Source organism: Protopterus annectens, chromosome 1.part1, assembly GCF_019279795.1.
Source record: "Protopterus annectens isolate FY-2018-M chromosome 1.part1, PAN1.0, whole genome shotgun sequence".
Classification (NCBI taxonomy): domain Eukaryota; kingdom Metazoa; phylum Chordata; order Ceratodontiformes; family Protopteridae; genus Protopterus; species Protopterus annectens.
The window spans coordinates 1,744,078,383-1,744,104,139 of record NC_056726.1 but is presented as its reverse complement, the minus strand read 5'-3'; the positions used below and the strand labels follow the sequence as shown (position 1 = coordinate 1,744,104,139).

Here is a 25,757-nt window from a genome sequence, read left to right as displayed (position 1 = left end):
AGGACAAAATCATCCACCGCAAGGAAGAGTAAACCTCTCTGGTGGACATCTGCAATAAAGTATATAACAAAAGGAAAAATTGCAGTCTAGGACCAAGGAGGAGCAGGTGCCCAATTGGAAGCAATCTCTCCTTAGCCTGAACAAGCAAATAAGAGCACTAGTGAAATCCTGTAAAGCCAACTTAGACTCCAAATTGGCCACATCTACACCAAAGTACTATACAAGCATTTATATAGACACATGGAATCAGGACTACCCAACAGGACAAAATCATTTTGTGGCTATGCAGGAGGTCTATCAAAGTGAGGCCTGACAATGCCCTGTATGCCAGGCATAAATTGCCCCTCAAAACCTATAGGAGACAGAATACAGGGATAGGGCCTTGAGGTGACCTGCATAGGACATATTACTTACACCATGTATTCTTTTAGTGAGGAACCTCTGTGGACTTTTCAGTTATTGGATATGCCTGATATATAGTTATTGGATATGCCTGGTTAGGTATATACCAAAGGGGGCATTGTACTCAATGATAGGTCTGATGGAACAATGACTTCCTTGGACTTAGATGCCATACCTTTGTTTATAAGTTGTGCAACATATAAGGATTTCCTCAACACAGCAGACACATAATGATCAAAGGCTAGATTACTACATGTGTGTGTCCCCAAGTCCCTGACTACTGGGTCAACTCTAAGGGGTGTGTTGTCAATATGATAGTATCAGGTATGGATGACTTCCCAAAGCAACTACAATCCTTGGGACTATGAATATGAACCTGTATTTTCCAAGCATCCAAATATAAATCTGGCTTCTTGTGACTAATGTTAGAAAAATCAGAATTCTTATAACAAGAGCTGTGTATAGTTCAACAGCATTATTTAAAACCTTCAAATAATTCACAAGAGGACATCACTAATATTAAACGGACATACAACATTATTCATGAAGACAAATTTAACTTGTATAAAACGACTTTGCAAACCTGAAAAAATAAATAAAAACTGTACAAACAAACATTTTGGGTTATGCCAAATGGTTGCCAGACATCCACACTGTCACTTTACAAAGTAATAACACAGTACCACACAAACTAACCAACATTATCCCTGAACTCCAGTTTTAAATTTCTGGTAAAGAAACAAAAACCTTGTTAGCAAAGAGGAAAAAGCAACACAACTTAAACATTGTTTTTACAAACCAAACAAACACAACCTTATTTTAATCCTTTTTTGCTGTATGCATTTTATTGCAAAACAGATCAGCCAGCACTTGCACACACAATAACACAACCATACACATGGAGTCATAAAAATCAGTCAGTTTGGACCACAATCCTAATAGTGCATAATAATGAACACTTCAGTCTATTAGTAAGGAGTATGTTCCCTGGTAATTGTTATTAACCAAACTAACTTATTTCTGCAACCTTCCTACCTTTGTGGAATCCTCTCTGCTCCTGAAACAGCTTGCTTGCTCCAATTTTAATGGCAAGACCTCTTCGTGGACACAACACGGCATCTCTGCTGGCCCATCTAGAATTCAAATTTCACGCTAATGCGGAAGATAAAGACGAAACCGCATGGAAAAGATGAAAGGTCGCAAGCACCTCCATTTGTACGACGATGCAAAGGGAGTTCTTAAAGAATTAATTTACTTCTAATAAAAAAAAAAAAATTACTCTCCTGGCCAGCCGATTCCAGGGGGGTGCAAGTGCACCCCCTTGCACCTGCCTGCGGGCGCCCTTGATTACAGCAGCTTTTGCCTCTGCTGGGCAAAGATCATTGGATGGTAACTTTGGATCTCAAGGAGGCTTATCTTCATGTTCCTATCAGACTGAGTTGCAGGAAGTATCTGCGTTTTCGAGCTGGGACTTCTCATTATCAGTTCTCTGCATTGCCCTTTGGCTTATCTACTGCGCCCAGAGTGTTCACGAAAGTTCTGGCTCCAGTGATAGCTTTCCTCAGGTTAAAAGGAATACAGATCTATCCTTATTTGGACGATTGCCTGATTCTGGCTCAAGGAAGGGACGAGCTTCTTCATCATTTGGATTATGTGATAGCAGTGCTAAGATGCCTGGGGTATTCTGTGAACGAAATAAAGTCCAGTCTAGTACCCTCTCAGGACATGTGCTTTCTGGGTGTGAGACTGAATACAGCATCCCAGATGGCCTTTTGACCCCGGACAAACAAAAGAATCTTTCCCTTTACTTTCATCAGTTGTCTCATCAGTCCAGGCTGACTGCAAGGACAGTCCTTCAAGCCTTGGGGTTCATGGCATCTTGTATTCTGGTGCTTCCCAATGCCAAACTGCATATGAGGAAGCTACAATGGTATCTCAAAATGTATGGACACAGCACTGCCAGGATTTGGACACTGTCATTCAAATAATACCTTGCATTCAAAAGGAATTGTTGTGGTGGGCTCAGGAATGTCACCTAAACAAGGGACTCTCTGTGACCCCGCCAGAGGCGAGTCAGATTCTAACGACAGGTGCCTCAGACAAAGCTTGGGAGCTCATCTGAATGGAAAGTGGATACAAGACAAGTGGCCTGCCAGACTACAACATCTACATATCAACTTGAAAGAGATGTTAGCAGTCCAGTTTGCATTAATAGCTTTCAAGGATTTACTTCTTCCAGGGCAGGTGTTGATTCTAAGAGACAACACAACTGTCATGTGGTACATCAACAAGCAAGTGGAACACATTCTTATCCTCTATGCAGTAAAACAATGATTTTGTCTGAGACTGCTCTCAGTTTACAGCTAAATCTTCAGGCAAGGTTTCTGCAGGGAGCACAGAACTCCTTAGCAGATGTGTTGAGCAGACAAATTATGGATCCCCACAGTGGAAATTGGATCCTCATGTATTTCAGAAATTGACAGTGTCATGGGGAACTCCAGACATAGATCTGTTCGCTTCTCCACTAAACCACCAGCTGCCAAAGTTTTGCACAAAAAGGTTACATCCCACAGCTTGGAAAGTGGATGCTCTTTCTTTCAATTGGAGCAATCTTCATGTGTATGCTTTTCCGCCTCTGCCTCTCCTCCCAAAGGTACTACTAAAGGCCAGACAAGACAAGCCAAGGATGATTTTGATAGCTCCAGATTGGCCTCGACAGCATTGGTACCCATTACTGAGAAGCCTGGTACGGAAGCCTCCATGGCCTTTGCCTTCGATTCCCCACCTGTTGTCTCAGGAGGACAGTCATTTGCTCAATGTCAAGCTTCACTCTCTGCACCTAACAGCCTGGCATATTCTGTTTTGAACCATAGTGGGCCTCCACTTCCACAGCAAGTTTTGAATGTTATTTTGGAAGCTAGAAGGCCTAGTACAAGGAAAGTGTACGCAGATAAATGGAAGAGATTTTTATTTTGGAGTGCAGCAAAGGATTTTGATGTTTCTGAGCCTAATTTAAGTGTGGCTCTTCAATATCTTACTGAGTTACTGGACAAAGGTTTGTCCTTCTCTTCTATTAAGGTTCATGCTGCAGCAATTTCGGCTCACTATGATTGTGACCCACCATTGTTTTATCATCCTTTGTTCAAGCAATTTCTTAGAGGGGCAAAGAATATAAGACCCCCACGAAGAGCTCCTACTCCTGCTTGGGATCTCAATTTTGTGTTGGAGAAACTCACTCTACAACCTTTTGAGCCTGCAGCTACTACTGAATTAAAGTTTTATCATGGAAGACTGCTTTTTGTTGGCTATTACCTCTGCAAGAAGGGTTTCTGAGTTGCAGGCCCTTATGGCGGTTGAGCCTTTCTTAATTTTCCATAAGGATAGGGTATCTTTTCGTACTAATCCTTCCTTTATGCCTAAAGTGGTTTCTAGTGTGGCTTTAAACCAAACTATTCATTTGCCTACTTTTTATGCAAATCCCCAAAATAAAGGGGAAAAGATTTTGCACACTTTAGATGTACACAGGCAGTTGCGATATTATTTGGACAGAACTAAAGGGTTCAGGCAGTCTCAGCAGTTATTTGTTTCTTTTGCTTTGAGTTCTCAGGGCAAGCCTGTGTCAAAACAAACTATTTCTAAGTGGATTGGGTTTTGCATTGCTTTCTGTTATTCCCATCATGGCAAGGAGATTCCAGCTGGGATTAGGCCTCATTCCACTAGGGCTACTGCCACTTCGACAGCTTTTTTGAGGGGGGTGGCAACTAAGGATATTTTGGAGGCAGCTACTTGGAGTTCAGTGCATACTTTCTCTAGGCATTATCACCTACCACTTTACTCTAAATCCAGGGCTGGTTTTGCCACTGCTGTTTTGCAGGGCATTTTGGCAGCTCCTGCTTCCTTATAGTTTGGCCAACCTCCCTTACCTCTGCTTTGGGATTCTACCCAAGTGTAAGGACTGCAGCAATGTGAGATGAAGAACATAGTACAGTTTTGTACCTACCATAAATGTAGATGTTCGAAGATCCACATTGCTGCAGTCCAATTTACCCTCCCTCCTTCCCCTCTGTAGTTAGAGGCGGTTGTGTGGGTTGGGTTGTCAATATGGTGTATATTGTATATATTGTACATATTTTTAGTGCTAGGATAGTTGGTTGTTTGTTTGCTGTCTTTTGGTTTTGACCTTTATTTTTAGGGTCTTTTGACATCTGGGGCAAGAAAAGACTGAGGATATGACGTCGGTCATGCGCATTTGTATCCTGACGTCCTGATGTCAGTCAAATGCGCCTTGACCGACGTCAGCCTTATACTTTGATATTCGGGCCGACCGAGGACAACGGACTACCCAAGTGTAAGGACTGCAGCAATGTGGATCTTCGAACATCTACATTTATGGTAGGTACAAAACTGTACTTTTATGGCAGGGGACCACTAGATTGGCTTCCTTTTATTGGAGGAATGTGTCTTGGTTCTATTTGGGATGGCACGATTCATACACGAGTGGATGTTTTCGTACAGTGCCTTAGTGTAGGATTCAGCAGTCGAACTTTCAATTGTCGTCTGCATGGGTGTCATGAAGTTTGTCACTCCTGACTTGAGTAGCATGAAGTTGCGTTTGGAGAAGTTTTTACGGAGATTTTCTTACTGGGGATTGGGGGAGGGATGTGAATGTCAATGGTGATTAGCTTATGGTCAGACCTGTAATTCTGGTAAGGGGCTCTTTTGTGGAACTGAGAATTGCCTTGAGCTCTTCTGGTTTATCGGAACCAAAGGCCTTCAATGGTTGAGCCTTCATCACTGGTTCCGAAGGGCAGGGTTCAACTTCCATTTTTTCTGAGCCTTCCATGCCCCTCGGTGCCTTGGCATTCAGTGGATTGACCTAGGCTTCTGTTTTGGAGGCAGCTTCCTCTGTGTGGGGTGGAACCATGGTTCCGAAGGAGTCTGTTTCAGTTCCAGGTTTGCATCCCTTCTGAATCATGAAGGGCTTGTCCATTGTGAACTCCCAGTCCTTGCTATCCCTGTTAGGCCAAACATCTGTATCCCCTCGACCAGAGCTTCCTACAGCCTCGTCCCTGGGACAAGGGGGCACAAAAACCTCAGGAGAGATGCATCCCCTGGTCACCCCCTGATGATTCCTTCAAGGACATCCTGGAAATCCTGAAACAGAGGGGTGGTTGGACTTCCTTCCAGCCTTCCTTGGAGAAATGTGTATACCTGGAGGATTTTTTTGCCCAGCCCTCTACCTCTTGGATCTCTCTGCCCACTGATGATCTTATTAAATTGATCACTCAGCGGGCATGGAAAATTCCTGACTCCATCGAGCTGATCCCCAAGAGGCCTAACCAGATCCTTTCTTCCCCTAAGGCTGAGCTACATTGGTCTAAGGGTTTCCTTGTAGACATCATGGTGATGATAGCCACAAAAAGGAACATGCAGAGGAAAGTCTTATTATCAATCCTAACAAGAAGTCTCAGACAATGGATAGTTTTGGGAAGCGTATTTACACTTCAGCGACCTTTGCTCTTAGCTCTGAGAGCTACATGATGTACTTTAGCAGACTGCAGAGAGATCTGATTAAAGGGCTGATAGATACTCACAGTAGCCAAAGGGGTATGAGACAAGGTTAACTCTCAGCTTGCCACCCTCAAAACAATTTCTAAGTTGTCCATGAGGCTTAACTACCCATGCAGCCAAAGGTATAACAAGAGCGCAGTGGGTTTAGGTGTAGCCATTAGGAGACTCACTTGAATGCACTTGTGTGACTTTGCGGAGTCATTTAAGTCTTCGTTCGTCAACTCTGTTTGACGGAACATCCGTATTTGCACCTGAGGTAAAAGACACACTGGTCAGATGTGAGAAAGATGGGACGACTCTTTCTGCCATTGGCGTACACTTCACTCCTTAATGGGCCCTACTGTAGGAAACAGAGAAGTGGGAGGCTATGGCTCAAGAAGTCCCAAGGGCCTTTACAGGACTCGCATGGCAAGGAATTCCCTGGGGGCAGTAGAAATGGAAGGCGCTGTTCTAGCGGTAGAGGTGGCCTGTAGAACCAGGAGTCCAGAGATTCTTTCTGGTAACTCCTACTAGCGCTTCTGAATGGAGGTCCGATTGTCTTCTGTGGAGGCAGTCAGGGGACGATTATCCCTGCACCAGTCTGCTTGACTACAGATGACATCTGACAAATGGATGCAGGTGATCATTTCCAGAGGCTATATCATTCCTCAGATCCAAAAACACAAAGACTCCTGAACATTCCACCCTAGTCACAGGGAAGCAGCAGTCATAGAAATTCAAACACTGTTCGAAAAAGAGTCACCCAAGAAGTCCCACTAGACCAGAATGGATCCAGGTTTTACTCAAGATTCTTAGTGCCCAAAAAAACAGGGCACTGGAGACGCATTTCGGATCTCGTCCAGTTCAACAAGGCAGTTTAGCAAACCAAATTCTGGATGGTTTCAGTACAGTTAATACTTCCTTTCTTGGAAAAAGACGATTGGATGTGCTCTATAGATCTTCAGGTCTATATTACCAGATCGAAACTTTAGTTAGTTTAATAAAGATCAATCTGGTAATATTGAAATCCAAAAACTGCAAATGGCTGATTTCACGCAGGAGAAAAGGGCATAATCCGCATAACTGCCAAGGTAATTCTGTCCCTGCGTGAAGTCGGCCATTTGGGGTTTTTGGATTTCGATATTACCAGATCAATCTTTAGTTATACGACTAGCTAAAATTTCGATCTGGTAATATACACCCAGATCTTCAGGATGTGTATTAACAAATAAAAATGGACAAATGCTCCAGAAGATTCCTGCACTTCCAGCTGGGAGCCAGTCATTTTCAGTTCAGAGCACTGCCATTTGATCTCACCACAGCCATCAGGGTGTTTACCAAATGCATGGCAGTGGTAGCAGCTCATCTCAGAGTGCAGGGATTTTGAGTTTTTCCTCATCTCTATGGCTGGCTCTTTACCGCTACCACCAGATGTCAACTTGAAAGGGAAAGAGATTACACCCTACATCTTTGCAATTCATTAGGCATTACAGTAAATTACGAAGAGTCAAATCTGCAACCTACACAGCAGCTGGAATTTATCTTAGCTCTGCTAAACACTTACAGGAATAGCTTCACTCCCAGTAGAGAGACTCAAAAAGGATCAGATCACAAGTAAACCATATAGTTCAGAACAGAAGTATTCCAGCTAGACTCATCCTACAGGTGCCAGGCTCAATGGCAGCCTCTATAACTCTAGTTCCTTTGGCCAGATATTGCATGCGATTCTACAATGGCTTTTATCCTCCCAATTGTCGTTAATGAATCAGACGATGTCATACCGCATCTTAATCACTGCAAACAAGACTTGCTTTGGTGACTTCATTCCAACGAGATTCTTCATGCCGTCCTTTCATCTTTCCTTAGTCCCAAGCCATAGTGACCACGGATGTTTCCCAGATAGGGTGGGGGTGCATTATCTAGGAAGGAAAGTCCAAGGCACTTGTTCCCAACTGGAGGACAACTTGCACATCAGTGTTCTAGAGATGAGGGTGGTGCTTTTGGCGTTGCAAACATTTCAATGTGTCCTTCTCCTGGGAACCGTGGCAATTCAGATAGACAACATATTGGTGGTCTGGTACATCATCAAACAAGGATGAACCAAATCTTACCCACTTTGTCGAGAAGTCCTCGGATTGTGGCAATGGGCAATTTCTTCCAATCCTTTCTCACGGCAATGCATATTCTGGGGAGCTCCTACATGATAGCAGGCAAGCTGAGCAGAACTATTCTAATGCCTCATGAGTAGTCTCTTAATCCTGCGGTGACGGAGAAGATTTTTCTGCTACTGGGGAAACCTTGCTGTGATCTGTTTGCATCCCCTCTGAACAAGTGCAGAAGTTACTTTGCTCTAATCCCTCCCCCCCAGGAGTCACCCAGAAACCCTCTTCTCCACAGTTGGCCCCCTGGTCTCCTGTTTGCCTTTTCCCCAGTTCCCTTGATATCCCAGCTTCTAAAGAAAGCCAAGAGGTCAGAAACACAGTAATCTTCATTGCCCTGTTCTGGCCTCAGTAGGTTTGGTTTCACTTCATTTGGTCTCATCTGCTTCGGAAACTTTGGATTCTGGACCCAGCTCCAAATTTATTATCTCATCCAGAAGGTGTGGTTCACCCAAATCCCTAGCATCTCAAGCTCAGTGCGTGGCTTCTTCAATTCCCATGATTGCCAGGCATTCTTCCCTTACCTCACTAGTCCGACAAATTATTTTGACCCATTGCAAACCTACTAGAAAACTGAGTAATTGGGGGAAAAAAATACTAGATGGGCTCTGAACAATGACCTTGGCTCTTATGCAGCTCCTGTTCAGCCTCTACCATTTGGGTCCATCTGGCTGCGATATCTAACTTCATATTGGTTTGGATGGCTCTTCACTTATGTCACATAAACTTTGTAAAGATTATTGAAGGGAACCCTGATGGTTAAGGCCTTCATTTAAATAACCCACTGCCCCATGGGATTTAACCTTAGTCCTACAATCTCTTACTCAAGTTCCCCTTTGAACCTTCAGCTACTTCTGGCTTAAAATTTCTGACATGGAAAACTTTGTTTTTGTTAGCCATTACTTCTGCAAGAAGAGTATCAGAAATGTAAGCCTTGTCCTGCAAGCCCCCCCCCCCCATTTAATATTCCACAAGGATTGAGTTTCCCTTATGACTAATCCTTCTTTCTTGCCAAAGGTAGTTTCAGAATCTAATATCAATCAAACCTTGCACCTGCCAGTCTTTCCCTAATTTCTCCAGTAAGGGAGAGTACTGGACGTTCACAGGTAGTTACGTTTTTACCTTCACAGAACAAAGGATATCAGAAAATCCAACCAACTTTGCCTTTTCCTCACTTTCTGTAGGTAACCCAGTTTCCAAGGTTACCTTAGCTAAATGGCTTAGGGGATTGTATCACCTTTGTTTATCATTCAAAGGGCCGCCACCCTCCACATCCTGTGAAAGCTCATTCAACTAGAGCTGTAGCAGCGTCTGCAGTCTTTCATGCTAGATTTTCCTTAGATGACATTTGTGTAGCAGCTAGATGGGCATCTCCTCATACCTTTATTATTCATTACAAACTGGTCTAGGTCTCTAGGGGCTATGTATCATTTGGTTTGATGGTGCTCAAGACTATTTTGTCATGAGATCACCCAAGATTCAGGTAGCTAGGGACACTGTCACACAGTCAAGGATTACGTTAAGATTGACATAATCAGATAAAGTTATGTCTTACCATAATGTTCCGTCTGTTCATTAATCCTTGAAATTCCCCCCCTCCTTCTCCCAGCCTGAGACTCTTAGTGAATCGAATACTTCCAAGACTGGCTTCATAATAGAGGCACAGATCTGTTCTCTTATTTTTACGATTTGTCTGCCACTCTCTTAGGCAAATTCAATCTGAGATAATTTAGAGGGGAGCATTATGGGTAGAGCCTAGCTCAAGAGTTTGGAAGGCGTGAGCTGAAGTTAACGGGCATGTCGGTTCCGAGGCTTGGAACCAAGCCCACAGTCAAAGATTAGTGAAGATCGACAGCACAGATGGAACGTTATGTTAAGACATAACTTTTTTTTTTTTGGACTCTGCAAAAAGACATTGATCCTTTTTCAGCACTGGTTCCTGAAGTCCTTGAATTTTTAGTTGCAGTTTTCAGTGAGGGTGCTAGCTCTTCTACTGATAAAGTACAAGTAGCTGCCTTTTCCAATTTTCATATAGGAGTAAATAATCTCTGGCCTCTTCCAAACTTTGCAATGCCCATCTAAGGGAAACTTTTCTTCGACTCCCATTAAAAGATCCCACTCTTCCATGGGATTTAAATATTCTTTAACAGTCCTTGACACAGTCTCCTTTTGAACTATCAGCCAAGTGTGAACTAAATGTTTTGATATGGAAAACTGTCTTTTTAGTAGCAGTTATCTCTGCTAGAAGACTTCAGAACTACAGGCCCTGTCTTCCAAGCCTCCTTATTTGGATTTTCGTAAGGATATGGTATCCTTTGAACTAACTCCTCCTTTCTTCCCAAGGTGTTGTCAGAATCCAACATTAGTCAGGTTATTAACCTTTCAGTTTTCTTTCCAGGTTTCTCAAATAAAGGAGATTGTCGCACCTTTTGGATGTTAACAGACAATTATGGTCTTATCGTGGAACCAAAAATGTCAAGAAATCGGAACAGTTGTTTCTTTTCTGGAGTAAAAACTAGGCAAATCAGTTTCTAAAGTGACTTTAGCTAAATGGCTCACTGTTAGTATGTACTACCTTTGTTTATGAAAAATAGTATTTGTCTTTACCAAAACAGCCAAAAGCCTATTCTACCACTTTTTTGGCAACTTCATCTTTTTATCTAGGTCTTCATTGGATGATATTTGTACAACCACAACTAAGACAAATCTTTATACCTTTATTGCTCCTTATAAATTGGATCTGGTCTCTAGGGAAAGAGCAGCCTTTGGCTCAGTGGTGCTCAGGAATATCTTTTTTTCAGAGTTATCCTGGGGTTTAGGTAGCTGGGGTCTCTGTTCCATTTGTTGAAGAATGAATAAAAATTGCATCAAATAGTTATTTATTCACCATAACATTCCATCTATGTTGTCCATTTTCAGTCTTCAACTGCCCTCCCTCCAACCCCCTACCAATTTGATTTTTGGAAGGATTGAAAGATGCTGAAGGAAACAACGTTCCCTTATTTGAGCTCCAGATGCTGTTTCATCTTTTTTTATACAAGTTTAAAGGGCAGCAAACAAGATCTGAGGTATGTTAGGGGGGCCTAGTGCATTGCAGGTAGTGGGGGAGGGCTCGAGGGTATGTTCCACGAGATGGAAAATGCATCAGTCAGATAAAAGGGTTGGATCCAAACCCATTTGTTGAAGAATGAAAATGGACAACACAGATGGAAAGATGAGTGCATAACTTTTTTTGTCACTTTCCCTGGTATGGTGAATTCTCAGATTTAGTATATTTAAGTTGGTGGGGATGTGGAGGAAGCAGTTCCCACATGTGAGAGTACAGAAAAGAGTTAAAAGATTCTGAATATCTTTTGTTTGGATTGTGACATTTTGTCTTTGGAAAGACCAAGTTCAGCTTACTTTTTTTAATGGGTTATTTGCAACTCTCTGTGTGTATAGCTGTAGGTATATGTACATATATGAAACAAAATGGTAAAAACGTGTCATAGGTAAACCATACAGTAAAGATTTTAAGAAAGACCCAGTCAAGGTAATGTCCTGTATTGGGGGAGCCATGGGATATATGTATATGACCCTTTAATGACATGTCAGTGTTTCAGCTATATTGCTTCTTATGAAAGCATTTGGGTTAAGAAGACATACAAAATCCACTTGTGCTGTACTGACAAGGTCAGAAAAAGTCCAAATCATGGTACATGCACAATTAGTGGTGTTTTGAGTTTATTTTGCTGAATGTATCCATAATGACTTGAAAAGTAAAAAGTCATGAACATTCAGAAGCCGTATAGCTGAAACACTGGTATATTCTTAATGGGTCATTTGGTTATATCCACTGGGCTTCCATTAAAGGAGTTCAAAGCTTGGCATGTGCATATAAATATATATAGATATTTCTAAGTATATAAAATCTTGAAAGGGCACATGTGTACACACCCACATTAATATGTACATTTAAGTGCGAGTGTATCTGTTTATGTATAAAAACACAAACACAGCTCAGCCACATCTCCAGTAGAGTTATGGTCAGCTACCCAGACCACCTTTAATACAATAGAAAACTGGCTTTCTGAACAATGTCTGATTCTAAATCCCAAAAAAACTAAAATTCTGTTATTTTCGCCAACACGTAGGTCTACCACTTTCACCTTTACCATAAAATCAAATGATGGCACAATAATCTCCCCTGACCCATCTACAAAACTATTAGGAGTCATCATAGACAATAATCTAAAATTTGACCTACATGTTAACCAAACTATCAAAACCATCAATAAAAAACTAGGGTCACTTTACAGAATAAAAGCCTTCCTAACCCCTCCAGCTAAAATTGCCATAGCTCGCTCTCACCTTCTTTCAACCCTAAGACTGTCCTTAACAAACTCTCAGTTTGCTACAACCACATTGCCAGGTTTGCCACTGGGCTGCCTTTTAGGACACATCATTGCATCAATCTAAATCAGCTTGGTTGGCTTGAACTACCCAGCCTAATCCAGTATAACCAACTGATTATGGCCTATAAAATCCTCTATAATCCGGACAATACTCCTGCACTTAAAAATATTATCACCCCCTATAACAATCCTAGACCGCTTCGATCCTCTAACAAACTACCAATTCAGACTAGCAAAATTAATAACAGCCGGTGATTCTCTCTTTACAAACTCTGTAAGTAGATCCTGGAACTCTCTTCCAGCTGATATTACCTTTCTTTCCACCTTAGGTCAATTTAAAACTAGACTCAAACAACATTTGTCACTTAACTGGCTATGTCAATGTATCAAGCCTGCCTAGCTCTCTCTAGAATGTGTAAAAATCTGTTAACCAGTTTACTATGTAATTTAATTTAATCCTGACTTGTGCTCAGGATTAACTGTAACCTGTGAAACTTGTTTAAATTGCTTACTTACGTAATCTCTGTAAATAGTCTGTTTGTAATATGTAATGCTGGTATTATGTAATGCTGTATCTGCTTACCCATGGAGCTTTTCTCCCCGGGCCTCCGCTGAAAATGGACATGCATCCAGTTGGACTATCCCGGTCAACAAATGTAAAATAAAATAAATGTATTTATATAAAAGTATATATCTATACACACACTGTTGCTTTTGGCTGAACTATTAGAAATAGCTCACTGACAAATGCATTCAGGTGATTTGTAGTTTTGTGCTTCTGTGATGGACAAGCCTCATCACTACTGAGAATTTTTGCACAATGTAGTGATGCTTTTCCATAATACAAATTTTTTCTTAATGGTTTTAGTTACTTTTGTCTTGTTGTACTCAACTAATATTTTAGTACTTTTCCTAGTTTTGTGTACATTTTTATAAAAAAATTGTATCCTTTTGTCGTGGGGGGGGTAATCATATTTAGTACATTTCTTACACTCGATAGATGTAATACTTGTGCATTTTGGTTTCATAGCGGATGATAAGAAAAGTGGAGGCCCCATACGATTGCGAACTAGTGGGCGAAAGGATTCTGTCTCAGAAGATGAACTAGTGTTAAGAGAAAGAAGTTACGATTATAAGTCAAGGTATTGTGGACACTGCAATACAACAACTGACATCAAAGAGGCAACCTTTTTTGGCAGGTAAGCTTAACACTTATTAGAAGCGATTTTGATGTCTCCGATAAACATTTACTCTATGCAATTATCTAGATGGCAAACTGAGATCTGATAATTTTATATAAGAATCGTTATTTCTCTTCGTATTCAGAATGATTACTCTGTTTTCATTCCAACACGTGTAAACAGAAAATAGGTGTGACCTTCCGTAGGGTTGTCATCTTGCAGCAGATCCATACTTTGGAACTTTTAATTTCAGTTGTATAAAATGGACGGTGCTGCCAGTATGCCTTGCATTTCTCTCCCAGTGTCATACAGAACTTATTTATGCATTTCTGTGTTTTTCTTGTTGCCCTAGTACTGCCCAGTACATCATGTATACTTTTTCTTTTTTTCTGCAAAATCATTCTTCAGAAGCCTTCAGTATTTGGCACCTGTTAAGATGTTCACTTTTAAGGTCCTGAATATTGGTGGATGATTCTTGCTTTCTGTAGCTACCATCCTTTGGAGGTGTTTACACCTCCTGACAGCACACTTGATAACACACATTTTGGTTAATGGAGCACACCCAGCAATTGCATTCCTTGTTTTTTTTTTCCCTTTGACTTGCAAAGTTCACATCTAAGTCGTGAGAAAATTTGCAAATGGACTCTTCTAGACCTTTTGCTGTTCATCCTGATGTTCTTCGTGTTTCACTGTTGCAGTCATTACATTTGGGTTGTCTGCTTGCAGGTAGCCCTCAGTCGGCCTGATTATCAAAGTCTTGGGTCCTGTGTCGGGTGCTGTCTCATTTTCCATGGCGTCAGGTAGTCAGGGGTATAAAGCATGCAGCCGACACCATTACATCAGTCTTTCTTGCCGTGCGGTAGCAGAAGCAGTTCGCAAGTGCCGGTCGGCCGACTCCTGAAATTTTCGTTTTCGAGTTTCAGATCCGAAGTCTTCAACTAAGCTAAGTGCCCCGTTGGGGAAAATTTTTCTTGCTCTAAACCGATGTCAGTAAAAGTTAACAATTGTACTTCTCTTGGAAAGCAAATACCTCATAAAGATTTTCATTTGTACTGCATTCCTTGCTTAGGCCCAGACCACGATGTACCTCGCTGTCGGTTTTGTGCCTTATTCAAGCCTCGAACTATTCATCGTCTGGTCATTTTTGCATCTAAATATATTGGTACTCTGTTCAGTTATCCAGAAATGGCTTTGGTAAGCCGCCCGACTACCGACATTCCAAAAAAATGCAAAGATAAAGACAGACCGCATAGGTCCAAAGCTGACGACGATGCTTCTAAGCTAGCCGCCAGTTCGCCGGTACTCAGTGAGGTGCTTTCGCAGCCCCTGATACCCGCTACTTCAGATTTGCAGACCTCTACTGAGACCCATTCGAAGTCTGGTATGCTGCTAGATGCTTCTTCGACTGTGGAACCTGCAGATGTCTGTACCTTGGATGGTTCTGGAGCCGCTGTGCAGGCACCAGCTTCTGAGGGTGTATTCAGGCTTACTGACTTGCATATTAAACCAACGTCATCTTCTTGTAGGCCTAAAACTCGATCCATGCCTAGAAAACCGACTCCCAGACAGCATGGTCAGGCCCCAATGGCTAAAAAACAAATGATAAGAATGGCTGAAGACCTTATTACTCTAATCAGGGGAAGCCACCCTTCTCCCTCTAAAAGACCTATAACTGATTTTCCTTATTCTTCTGATCAGGATTCTGAAATTTCTGATGTTAGGTAGTCCAGTTTCACCTTCATTTTTACAAATAGGTTCGGAGCCGATCCTCAACTCCGACTCGGCCAATTTTAAAGCTCGAAGACTTCTGGTTGGCTCGTGGCTAAGCAGGTATCTCATGGTGCCATCAGTGCAATCCCCAGATCTCGTTTGCCATGTCAACGAGTTCGGATGTGCTTCTCTTGGCTCTGGCTAAGTTTTTTCATTAACTAGTGTTTTTTGCATATTTACTGGAAATATATATGTATAGGGCTTTACCTTAATTGTCTTGTGGTCTTGTGTGACCATAGTAGTAGTAGTATCCTGTGCACCAGTAGTTAGGCGCAGTTGCGTTTTTTTGCCTAGATTGTTAGTTTTGGCGGTTTCGCCATTTTTCTGTTATTTACTGGAAAGTATACATATAGGGCTTTACCTTAATTGCCTTGTGGTCTTGAGACCAGTAGTAGTATCCTGTGTATCAGTAGTTAGGCGCAGTTGCGCTTTACTGCCTAGATCGTTAGTTTTGGCTGTTTCGCCGTTCTTAATCAATAGGGGCTCCTATTGATTAATTTCCTGTTAATCGGTTATTGTTAACTGGTGATCTTTGGCAGGGATCCGCTAAAGTCTTAATCACTTTTACAGTTGCAAATTTTTTTTCCTACCTTATTGAACGTGTGTGGTGTGGTATACTTGTTCTGTTTGAATTAGAAGACCCAGTTCTTCACAGGGCTAGGCCCGTTTAACTTAGAGGACTTAGTCCTTGTGTTACTACTTCACTGTATTTTTATTTGGAAAAATTTCCTGTGTGACTGAATATGTGTCTGTTTAGTTGAAAGATCTAGTTTTTCTTACACCAGGCTAGGCCCATTTAACTTAGAGGACCTAGTCCTCATGTAATTCTTCTGCAGGGCTAGGCCCGTTTTAGTTAGAGGACCTAGTCCTCAGTTATTCTGTTTCTCCTCTGGTTGCTTGTGTGTTGCAATGTCTAAGGATAGCAAGGGGCACAAATCCTCTGGGTTCAAAAAATGTATGAAGTGCTCCCAGAAAATGTCTTTGACGGATGGCCATAGTAGCTGTGTCTACTGCTTGGGAGCCATCCATTTGCAGGAATCATGTTTGTTCTGTCATGTTTTCTCTCCTAGAGTGTTGCAGGAGAGAAAGAACAAACTGATACTCTGGTCTTCTGAAGCCAACCTTCGAAGAAGCATTATCTGGTTCATCGGCTTCTTCGTCACTAAGTCTTCAAAGTCAAGATCTGACTCAAAATCAAAAGGTTCAAATAGGCCTTCTCCAGCATCGGCTGGTGTTTTGGAGCCGCCTTCCAAATTAACAAAATCTGCCTCCTCGACTCCTCAGTCTTCGGAGCCGAAGGAGAGCACCGTGGTTTGAGTCGGTCACAGGTGCTTCAGTGCCGACTTCTGAACCCTTGGAAATAGTTGTCTCTTCTGCTCGGAGCTGGTCTGTAGAGTCCCTACCGGTCTCCTTGCTGATCAAATCTCCAGTGCCTGCTAGGTCGAGATCCCCAACTTTGTCTTCTAGATCTTCCAGGAGTCTTTCGGAAGAAGATGTGGAGAGGGCAGTACTGAGACTCCTGAAGTAGTTTGCTCTGCCTAAATTTTTGTTGGCTCCAACCCAATCGGCTCCAGAGCCACTCAAACCAGTTTTGCCCTCATCTGTGATTCCTCCTCCGAGCCATGTTGGCTTTTTGGAGAGGAGTGCTTGTTACCAATGGAGGAACCCTCGGTTCCAGCTCCCCCTGCTGTTGCATCGGACCAGAGTTTGGCTCTGACACACTCTGCTCCGTCCAGGGACCAAAGCTCTTCTATCGGCACTGATTGGGAGGGTTTGAGTCTCTCTTCGTTGGTTCCGAGCCTTCCTCTCTGTGCTTCCACCAGGGTGAGCTCGGACCCTGCATCTATCTCAGAGCCGATGGCTCGGGCTCCAGCACCGTCCTTTGTCTCTTCGGAGCGGGGACAGTCGTCTGAGCCAGAGAGGTCTGCTTTTGAAGTGATGAAGAGTATGCTGTCACAATCTACAGCCCCTGCCAGTGGTACAAGCACTCTTCCCCCCAGGGCTCCCACTTCAGTCTCAGTACCTACTCTCTCTCGAGACGGCAGAGACCCGCAGCCTCAGGAGCCACCAGCTGGTGGCCCCCACTCTTCCAGGGGCCTCCCCAGAAGGTCCTTTCGAGGAGCCCCCTCAGAAGAGTGTATGCAAGAGGAAGCATATCGACTCCCAGGATGAGTCTCTGACATCGGACACTGACCTCGAGGAGTCTGAGGGAGCTCCAAGTTGTCCTCTGTTGTCTCCTTTGTGGACATTCTAGAGATCCTTAAACAGAGGTACGACTGGCCCACTGTCAACCATTCTGATGAGGAGTCTGTGTACCTGAAGGCTTTCGGGTCTCAACCCTCTGCCTCTTGGGTGTCTCCACCTTTCAACGAGTTAATGGATCTGGTAAGTCGGAAAGTGTGGGATACTCCCGATGCCGTGGAGCCAGTTCCTAGAAGACCAAATAAGTTACGGTCTGCCCTTCCTGGAAAAGAATTCTTGTCTAAGGGCGTTCCCGTAGATGTCACGGTGGTGGCGGCCACGAAGGAGTTGGCGGAGACCTCTTCCTCTGTTCATCCGTCAAACAAGGAGTCTCGACAGATGGACAGATTTGGGAAGTGTGTATTTAGTTTAGCGGCTTTTACACTTCGATCTCTGAACTATCTTACCCATTTCACGAGGTTGCAGAGGGATCTCTTCAAGGAGTTAGCAGATTCCATACAGGGTGCTTGTGCTGAGGGAGTCCCTGATAGGATCTCTGCTCAGTTGACCACCCTAAATTTGGTAGTTAACTCCTCCATGTGGCTTATCTCCCATATGGCTGATGGGAGCGAGCAAAGCAGCAGGTTCAGGAGTTGTTCTTAGGTGCCACTCCTAGATGTGCTTGTGTAACTTTGCAAAGCCTTTTAAGTCCACCTTCACCAGTGCCCCATTTGATGGTTCCTCCTTGTTTGGTCCCAAGGTGAAAGAAACACTCACTCAGTGTGAGCAGGAAGGAAAGGCTCTCTCTGCTGTGGGAGTCCGTTTTACCATCCCCTCTCGACCATACCCCAAAGGTTAAGTGGGAGGTAAAATGTGGTTCAAAAAGTCCCAGAGGGCCTTTCCGGACACAGAGTGAATCCTCCTTCAGAGGCAGAGGAGGAGGAAATGGTAGACATCGCCCTAGAGGCAGGGACGGTCTGCAATATCAGCAAGGCTGTGATTCCTTTCGAGGGTGGCCTTATCAGCGCTCCTGGTGTGGGGCCCGACTGCGTTTCTCTGGGGCCAGTCGGGGGTCGCATCTCTTTCTATTCAGAAGCCTGGCTAAATATAACCCAAGACAAGTGGGTACAAAGAGTTGTTACCAGAGGCTAATATACCCTTTTCCCTTCCACCGTTTGTTCCCAAAAAGATCCCGGATGTTCCATGCAATCACAGGGATCAGGCAACTGTGGAGATCAACAAGTTGGTCTCAAAAAGTCATCCAGCCCATCCCAGTAGACCAGACAGGATCCGGAACTTACTCCAGTTTCTTTTTAGTCCCAAAACGAACCTGAGACTGGAGGCCAATATTGGACCTCAGCAGATTAAACAAATCCGTGAAAAAGGACAAGTTTTGGATGGTCACACTGCAGTCAATACTCCCGTTGTTAGGGAAAGACTATTGGATGTGCTCTCTGGATCTCTGACGCCTACTACCATATAAAAATGGACAAGGCGTCAAGGAGGTATCTGCGCTTCTGGCTGGGAGCCAGCCATTATCAATTTTGTGCTCTGCCCTTTGGTCTCACCACAGCCCCCAGGGTGTTCACCAAATGCATGGCAGTAGTGACAGCTCAACTGAGACATCAGGGATTCCAGGTGTTTCCATATTTGGACAACTGGCTGCTGACCGCCCCCACCCAGGCATCTACTCCTCCAAAACAGGGACGCCACCATCCAGCTTTGTGCTCAACTAGGGATCTCCTTAATTTGGGAAAAATCTGCATTACTGCCCTAGCAATCTGTGATTTTTATAGGCGCAGAGGTAGACACAGTGGATATGACAGTTCATCTTCCCACCGAAAGAGCACAAAACCTCATCTCACAAGTTCAGCGTCTTTTTCCGTTTCGGACTGTCAAAGCAAAATGGATTCTTCAACTTCTGGAATGATGGCCTCAACCATTCTGTTAATACCTTTAGCCAGGTTGCACATGAGAAATCCTTCAATGGCTCCTGTTCTCCCAGTGGTCATTCCAGTATCTACCGCTGAATCACCCTATTCTGCTGATGGAATCATGCAAAAAGGACCTTCGTTGGTGGATAGCCCCCAACAACTTGTTCACGGAAGCTCGCTTTGTGCCTACCCAGCCCGTTGCCACTCTGACCATGGATGACTCCCAGGTCGGGGGGGGGGGGTATTATCTTGGCAGGACTGTCCACGGCACATGGCAAGAACATGAGGCTCATATGCGTATCAGTATTCTGGAGATGAGTGGTGCTTCTGGCGTTGCAAGCACTTCAGGACCTTATTCCTCCAGGGACGATTGCGATACAATCGGTCAACATGTCTGTTGTGAGGTATATCAACAAACAGGGCAGTACCAGATCTTACCCACTCTGTTGAGAGGCCATGCGAGTTTGGGAATGGGCGATTTCTTCCCAGCGCTTTCTGGTGGCAACGCACATTTTGGGGACAGCCAACGTGATAGCCGACAAGCTGAGCCAGACAATCTTACTGCCCCATGAGTGGTCTCTGAAATGTGAAATAGTGTAACAGATTTTCTGAAAATGGGGACAACTTTGCTGTGACCTTTTTGCCAGTCCAGTCAATGCCAAGTGCAGCAGTTATTTTTCCCTAATTCCCCCTCTGAGGGAAACACCCAGAGACTTACTGGTCCACCATTGGCCCAGGAGACTTATCTATGCCTTTCCTCCATTCCCTCTTATCCCCAAAGTGATACAGAAAGCCAACCGACTGGGAAGCAAGTTGAGCCTCATTGCTCCTTACTGGCCTCATCAGGTCTGCTTCCTCTTCTTCGAGCCTCTTCTCCTGGACGATCCTTGGATTCTGGACCCAGTTCCAGATCTATTGGCCCACATGTCGGTTTCGCTACACCCCTCTCTCCACACCCTCAGATTGACAGCTTGTCTGCTCCCAGTTGCAGCTCTAGTCAGGCTTCATGATGATTCGTCATCAGTGTCCCATATTCTTTTATCCTCGCATAAACTCTCAACCAAAAGGCTGTATGACAGTAAATGGAAAAGGTTCTCTGTTTGGGCACAGAAAATGAAAGTGGATCCTTGCACTGCTCCCGTTCCTGTGATTCTGGAATTCCTTTCGGAGCTTTTTCAGCAGGGATCTGCCGCGGCCACCATCAAAGTGCAATTGGCAGCGATCTCACATTTTTATTTAGGGTCTGCAAATATCAACCTTATGTCTCATAAGCCATGCAAGACTTTCTTGAGAGGAACCACTTTACTGAGACCACCATTACAAGAACATGTGGCTTCTTAGGACTTAAATTTTGTGTTGTCCAAACTAACATCCCCTTCCTTTGAACCGTCTCATTCGTCTTCCTTAAAATATTTGTCTTGAAAGACTGTTCTTAGTAGCTATTACATCAGCCAGATGTGTTTCTGAGCTACAAGCCCCGTCTATTAAGCCACCTTATTTAGTGTTTCATAAAGACAGGGTTTCTTTACATACCAGTCCTTGGTTTGTTCCCAAAGTTTGTTCTTCTGCCACATTGAACTAGTCCATTGCGCTTCCAGTTTTCTTTCCCAATCATAGCAATGCAGCTGAATATCGTTTCCACCCGCTTGGAAGGTCACAGACAGCTACGTTTTTATTTGCCATTGACCAAAGAATTTCGGAAGTCAGACCAGTTTGTTTCTTTTTCTAATTCCAAATTGGGCTTACCAGTTTCTAAGGTGAATAGTCTAACTGGATTTTGAGTTGCATAGCTTTCATCTACAGTTCGGAGGGCAGACCTTTACCCCACATGATCAAGGCTCACTCTAACCAGGTCTCTGTCTACCTCTGCAGCCTTTACTCATTATAAGTTGGATTTGGCTTTTAGGGGTAGAGCATCCTTTGGCTCCACGGTGCTCAGGAGTATCTTCCAATGAGCCACCCAAGAATAAGGTGCTAGGGACGCTGTCCCATATGTAAAAAGGAAGGTGAGATTGGACTACCTAACATAAAGAAGTTATGTACTCACCATAACGTTCTATGTTGGTAGTCCATCTCGCCCTTCATTTTTACCAACCTGCCCTCCTGCCCCCATCGTGGAAGATCTGGAGGTAATACTTTAAATTTCTTGGTTGGCTACCCTTTAGTATTGGTTTGTTGGTTAGGGGGTTCTTTCTTTCTGTTTCTAGCAAGCAGCAAACAAGAGCTGGGGATTGCACTGGTGCACCATGGGATACCTGCTTAGCCACAAGCCAACCAGAAGTCTTCGAGCTTGAAAATCGGCCAAGTCGGAGCAGAGGATCGGCTCCGAACCCATATGTAAAAATGAAGGGTGAGATGGACTACCAACATGGAACGTTATGGTGAGAACATAACTTTGTTTTTTTTTTGCTGATGACCAGGAGTTGGCCTTATCTACCTATGAGGATTCTGATGCAGAGGACTTCATTCCCTCTGCTTCCCCTCCAGAGGATTGCTCTTTTGGTGAAACTTTGCATATTCTTAGGGAACATTTCCGCTGGGAAAGCCAGGATTACTCTGACTCCAAAAAGAGGCTTAGGGAATTCTTACTCCTACCTCAACACAGGCCTTTAGCTATCCCTCCTGCTGGACATTGTAGATGATGCCTTCTTGGAATCTAGCCTGGCCCCTGATACTACCTCCAGCTCCCACAAAACCTGACCGGTATTAGAGTTCCTGACTCTCACAAGTTCCTCTTTAAGAATACTACTGCGGATCCTGTGACCATTTCACAGAGGCCCAAAGGCATTAAGGCTACTACTGCCAAAAACCCTACCCCCTCTGATAGAGATTCCAGGGCCCTGGACAGATGGGGTAAGAAGGTATACACTTCTGTAACTTTGGCCATTAGGGCCTTAAACTGCCAGTTTCATATGTTAAAGTATCAGCAGAATATTGTTGGACTGCTTAAACAGAAAATTATATTGATTCCTGACTGTGCTGAAAATAAAGAATTACAGGATTGAATGCATTCTGCTTAACAAGTTGGAAAATATACTTTGCAATGTGGTTTTGATTCGTTAGAGGCATCTTCCAGGGCTGCTGTCACTGGGTCTGTACTTAGAAGGCATGCTTGGCTTAAGGAGCGATCTTTGCCAGATCATGTTAAAGCTAAATTACTGGATGCTCCCTTAAACCAAGACCACCTGTTTTGGCAGCAAATCAGAAGTAGGACTTAAAAATATGTAGGAAAAAGCTAAATCTATGCATACTGTTAGATTTCCTGCAAGTACAACCTCCCAGATTTAGTAGGAACTGGCCTTCTAAGAATTGGTCCTTTCCTGCCTCTTCCATGCCTTCTCAATCCAAACCCAGAACCAGCAGAACACCCAGGCTTCAGTCCCAAGGTACTCTCAGGCCTAAGTAGTGGGGGGCTCTCACTTCCATAGCTGGAAGTAGTAAGACACCCCCCTATGGTAAACTGTCACAATGACTTAACTTTAAACTTTCCAAGCCCTGTTCAACTGACTGTTCCTTTAGCGGGGGGAAGATCACCCTGCATGCAAAAAAACTGGTAACTCATTACCCAAGACAAATGAGTTTTAAATATAGTTTCCCAAGGATGCAGATTCCACTTCCATTCCTTACCCAACCCCAAACAGTTGGCCAGACCTACCCCCAAATCAGTGGGCAGGGGCTCAAAAGCATGTTTTCTCTCTTCTAAGCATCAGGGCTATTCAACCTGTCCTAGAAGAAGAAGAATGGGGACAAGGCTTCTACTCAAGACTTTTCCTAGTACCCAGAAAAGACAATATTTGGCATCCTAACCTGGACCTGTCCATCCTAAACACTTATTTGGTAATCCCAAAATTCAAAATGCTAACTCTTCATCAGCTGCTTCCTATGCTAGGTAAAAATGCCTGGTTGGCAACACTGGATTTAAAGGAAGCCTTACCTGCACATCCCAATAAGGGAATCTTGCAGAAGATACCTACACTTCAGAGCAGGCTACATACACTATCAGTTCTCTGCACTGCCCTTTGGCTTATCTACTGCGCCCAGGGTATTCACAAAGTGCCTAGCTCCAGTCATTGCATTTTGCAGGCAAAGAAATATTCAAATATACCCATATGTGGACGATTGTCTAGTTCAGGCAGAAAGCCAGGACATACTATTAAATCATCTGGCATTTGTAAAGAAATTACTAACTTCTCTGGAGTACACCATAAACAAAAATAAATCACATCTAGTACCCTGCTAATAAATTGTATTCCTGGGCGCAAGCTTGAGTACAACTTCCCAGATGGCATACCTCACGCCAGAGAAGCAAGTTCATTTGAGAGCCTACTTCAAACTACTGGCCACAAAGACCCAGCTATCTGCAAGGAAAATACTGCAAGCCCTGGGGTTCATGGCCTCTTGCATTCCACTAATTCCATATGCAAGACTGCCTATGAGGAAACTACAATGGTATCTAAAAAGCCTATGGTGCCAACATTCTCAGGACCTAGAATCAACAATTCTTATCATACCTTGTCTAAAGACAGAGTTCCTTTGGTGGGCAGAGGCCTGCCACCAAAACAAGGGACTGCCATTCACTGTACCCCCTGCTGCCCAAACCCTAACAACAGACGCATCAGACTATGCATGGGGGCTCACTTGGCAGGGCAGTGCATTCAGGGCAAATGGAACCGGAGTCAAATGCACCTGCATATCAATCAAAAAGAAATGTTAGCTGTACAGAATGCTCTGGCAGCCTTCAAGGACCACTTTCTCCCAGGACAATTATTGGTAAACACGGACAAACACCACTGTTGTGATACATAAACAAGCAGTGGGGAACCCATTCGTACCCCCTCTGCAGACTAGCCATGGCACTGTGGAACACAGCCTTGAGCTACCAAGTGCACTTAAAAACACAATTCCTGCCAGGCAAGCTAAATACACTGGCAGATGACCTAAGCAGAAATCTCATGGACCCACACGAGTGGAAACTGCAACCAAAGATATTTAACATTTTGAGAATCAAATGGGAGAGCCCAGAGGTAGACCTGTTTGTCTCCTCTCAGAACTACCAGTTGGACAAATTCTGCACAAGGACTCCCCACAGACAAGCTTGGAAAGTGGATGCCCTGTCCTTCAGCTGGAAAAACATATCAATTTATGCATTTCCCCCTCTGCCTCTCCTTTCAAAAATGCTACTAAAGCTCAAACAGGACAAACCAAGGACAATACTTATTGCACCAGACTGGCCAAGCCAACACTGGTGTGTACCCCCTCTTGCGCAGTGTCACTCCTGAAACCATGGCACCTGCCTCAGACCCCTGCCCTGCTGTCCCAGCAGGAGGGCCAGATTCTGCACCCACAGCTTTAAACCCTGAACCTTGCAGTCTTGTCTAATTACATGACCTTTCCTTTCCCATCCCTCAGTAAGCAAGTGATGGATGTCATTTTGTAGGCAAGGAGGCTTAGTGCTAAAAAATCCTATGCTGAAAAATGGAAGAGATTCTTTACCTGGAACCAAACACAGGGGATGGACGCAACTGTGCCCAATTTACCGCTCATTCTTAAATACGTAACTGAGATGCTTCACAAGGGCCTTTCCTTTTCTTCCATCAAAATGCATGCCTCCACCATCTCAGCTCATTATAATACAGAGCTACCGCTCTTCTCTCATCCACTGCTGAAGCAATTCCTCAGAGGGGCCAAAAACTTAAGACCACCCATGAGAGCCCCTACTCCAGCCTGGGACCTTAACTTTGTATTGGAAAAGCTCACTCTGCCTCCCTTTGAGCCAGCTGCAACTGCAGAGTTGAAATTCCTTTCTTGGAAGACAGCCTTCCTCCTAGCCATCACGTCAGCAAGAAGGGTGCGGACAGGGTGTCCTTTTGGACCAATCCCTCCTTTATGCCCAAGGAGGTATCCAGTGGGGCCTTTAATAAGTCCATTCATTTGCCAACCTTCTTTTCTAATCCACAGAACAAAGAGGAACGAAGACTGCACTCCTTGGACGTGCACAGACAACTTAGATTTTACTTGGACAGGACTAAACTTCTCAGGAAATCTGAACAGCTGCTGGTTGCATTTGCTGCAGGGGCAGAGGGGAAGGCCATTTCAAAGCAAACCATTTCTAAGTAGATAGGACATTGCATTAATTTCTGCTATAAGCATCATGGAAAACCTACCCCACAGGGGGTAAAACCACAT

General features: G+C 43.8%; 1 protein-coding gene across 1 annotated transcript in view; it reads left to right on the top strand.

Annotated features, from left to right (window-relative positions):
• WDTC1 (WD and tetratricopeptide repeats 1) overlaps nucleotides 1-25,757 on the top strand; it is a 2,674,659-nt gene that overhangs the window by 2,355,537 nt on the left and 293,365 nt on the right. The window contains 1 exon segment of the mRNA XM_044084279.1: nucleotides 13,536-13,704. Within this exon segment, the coding sequence (XP_043940214.1) occupies nucleotides 13,536-13,704 (169 nt within the window).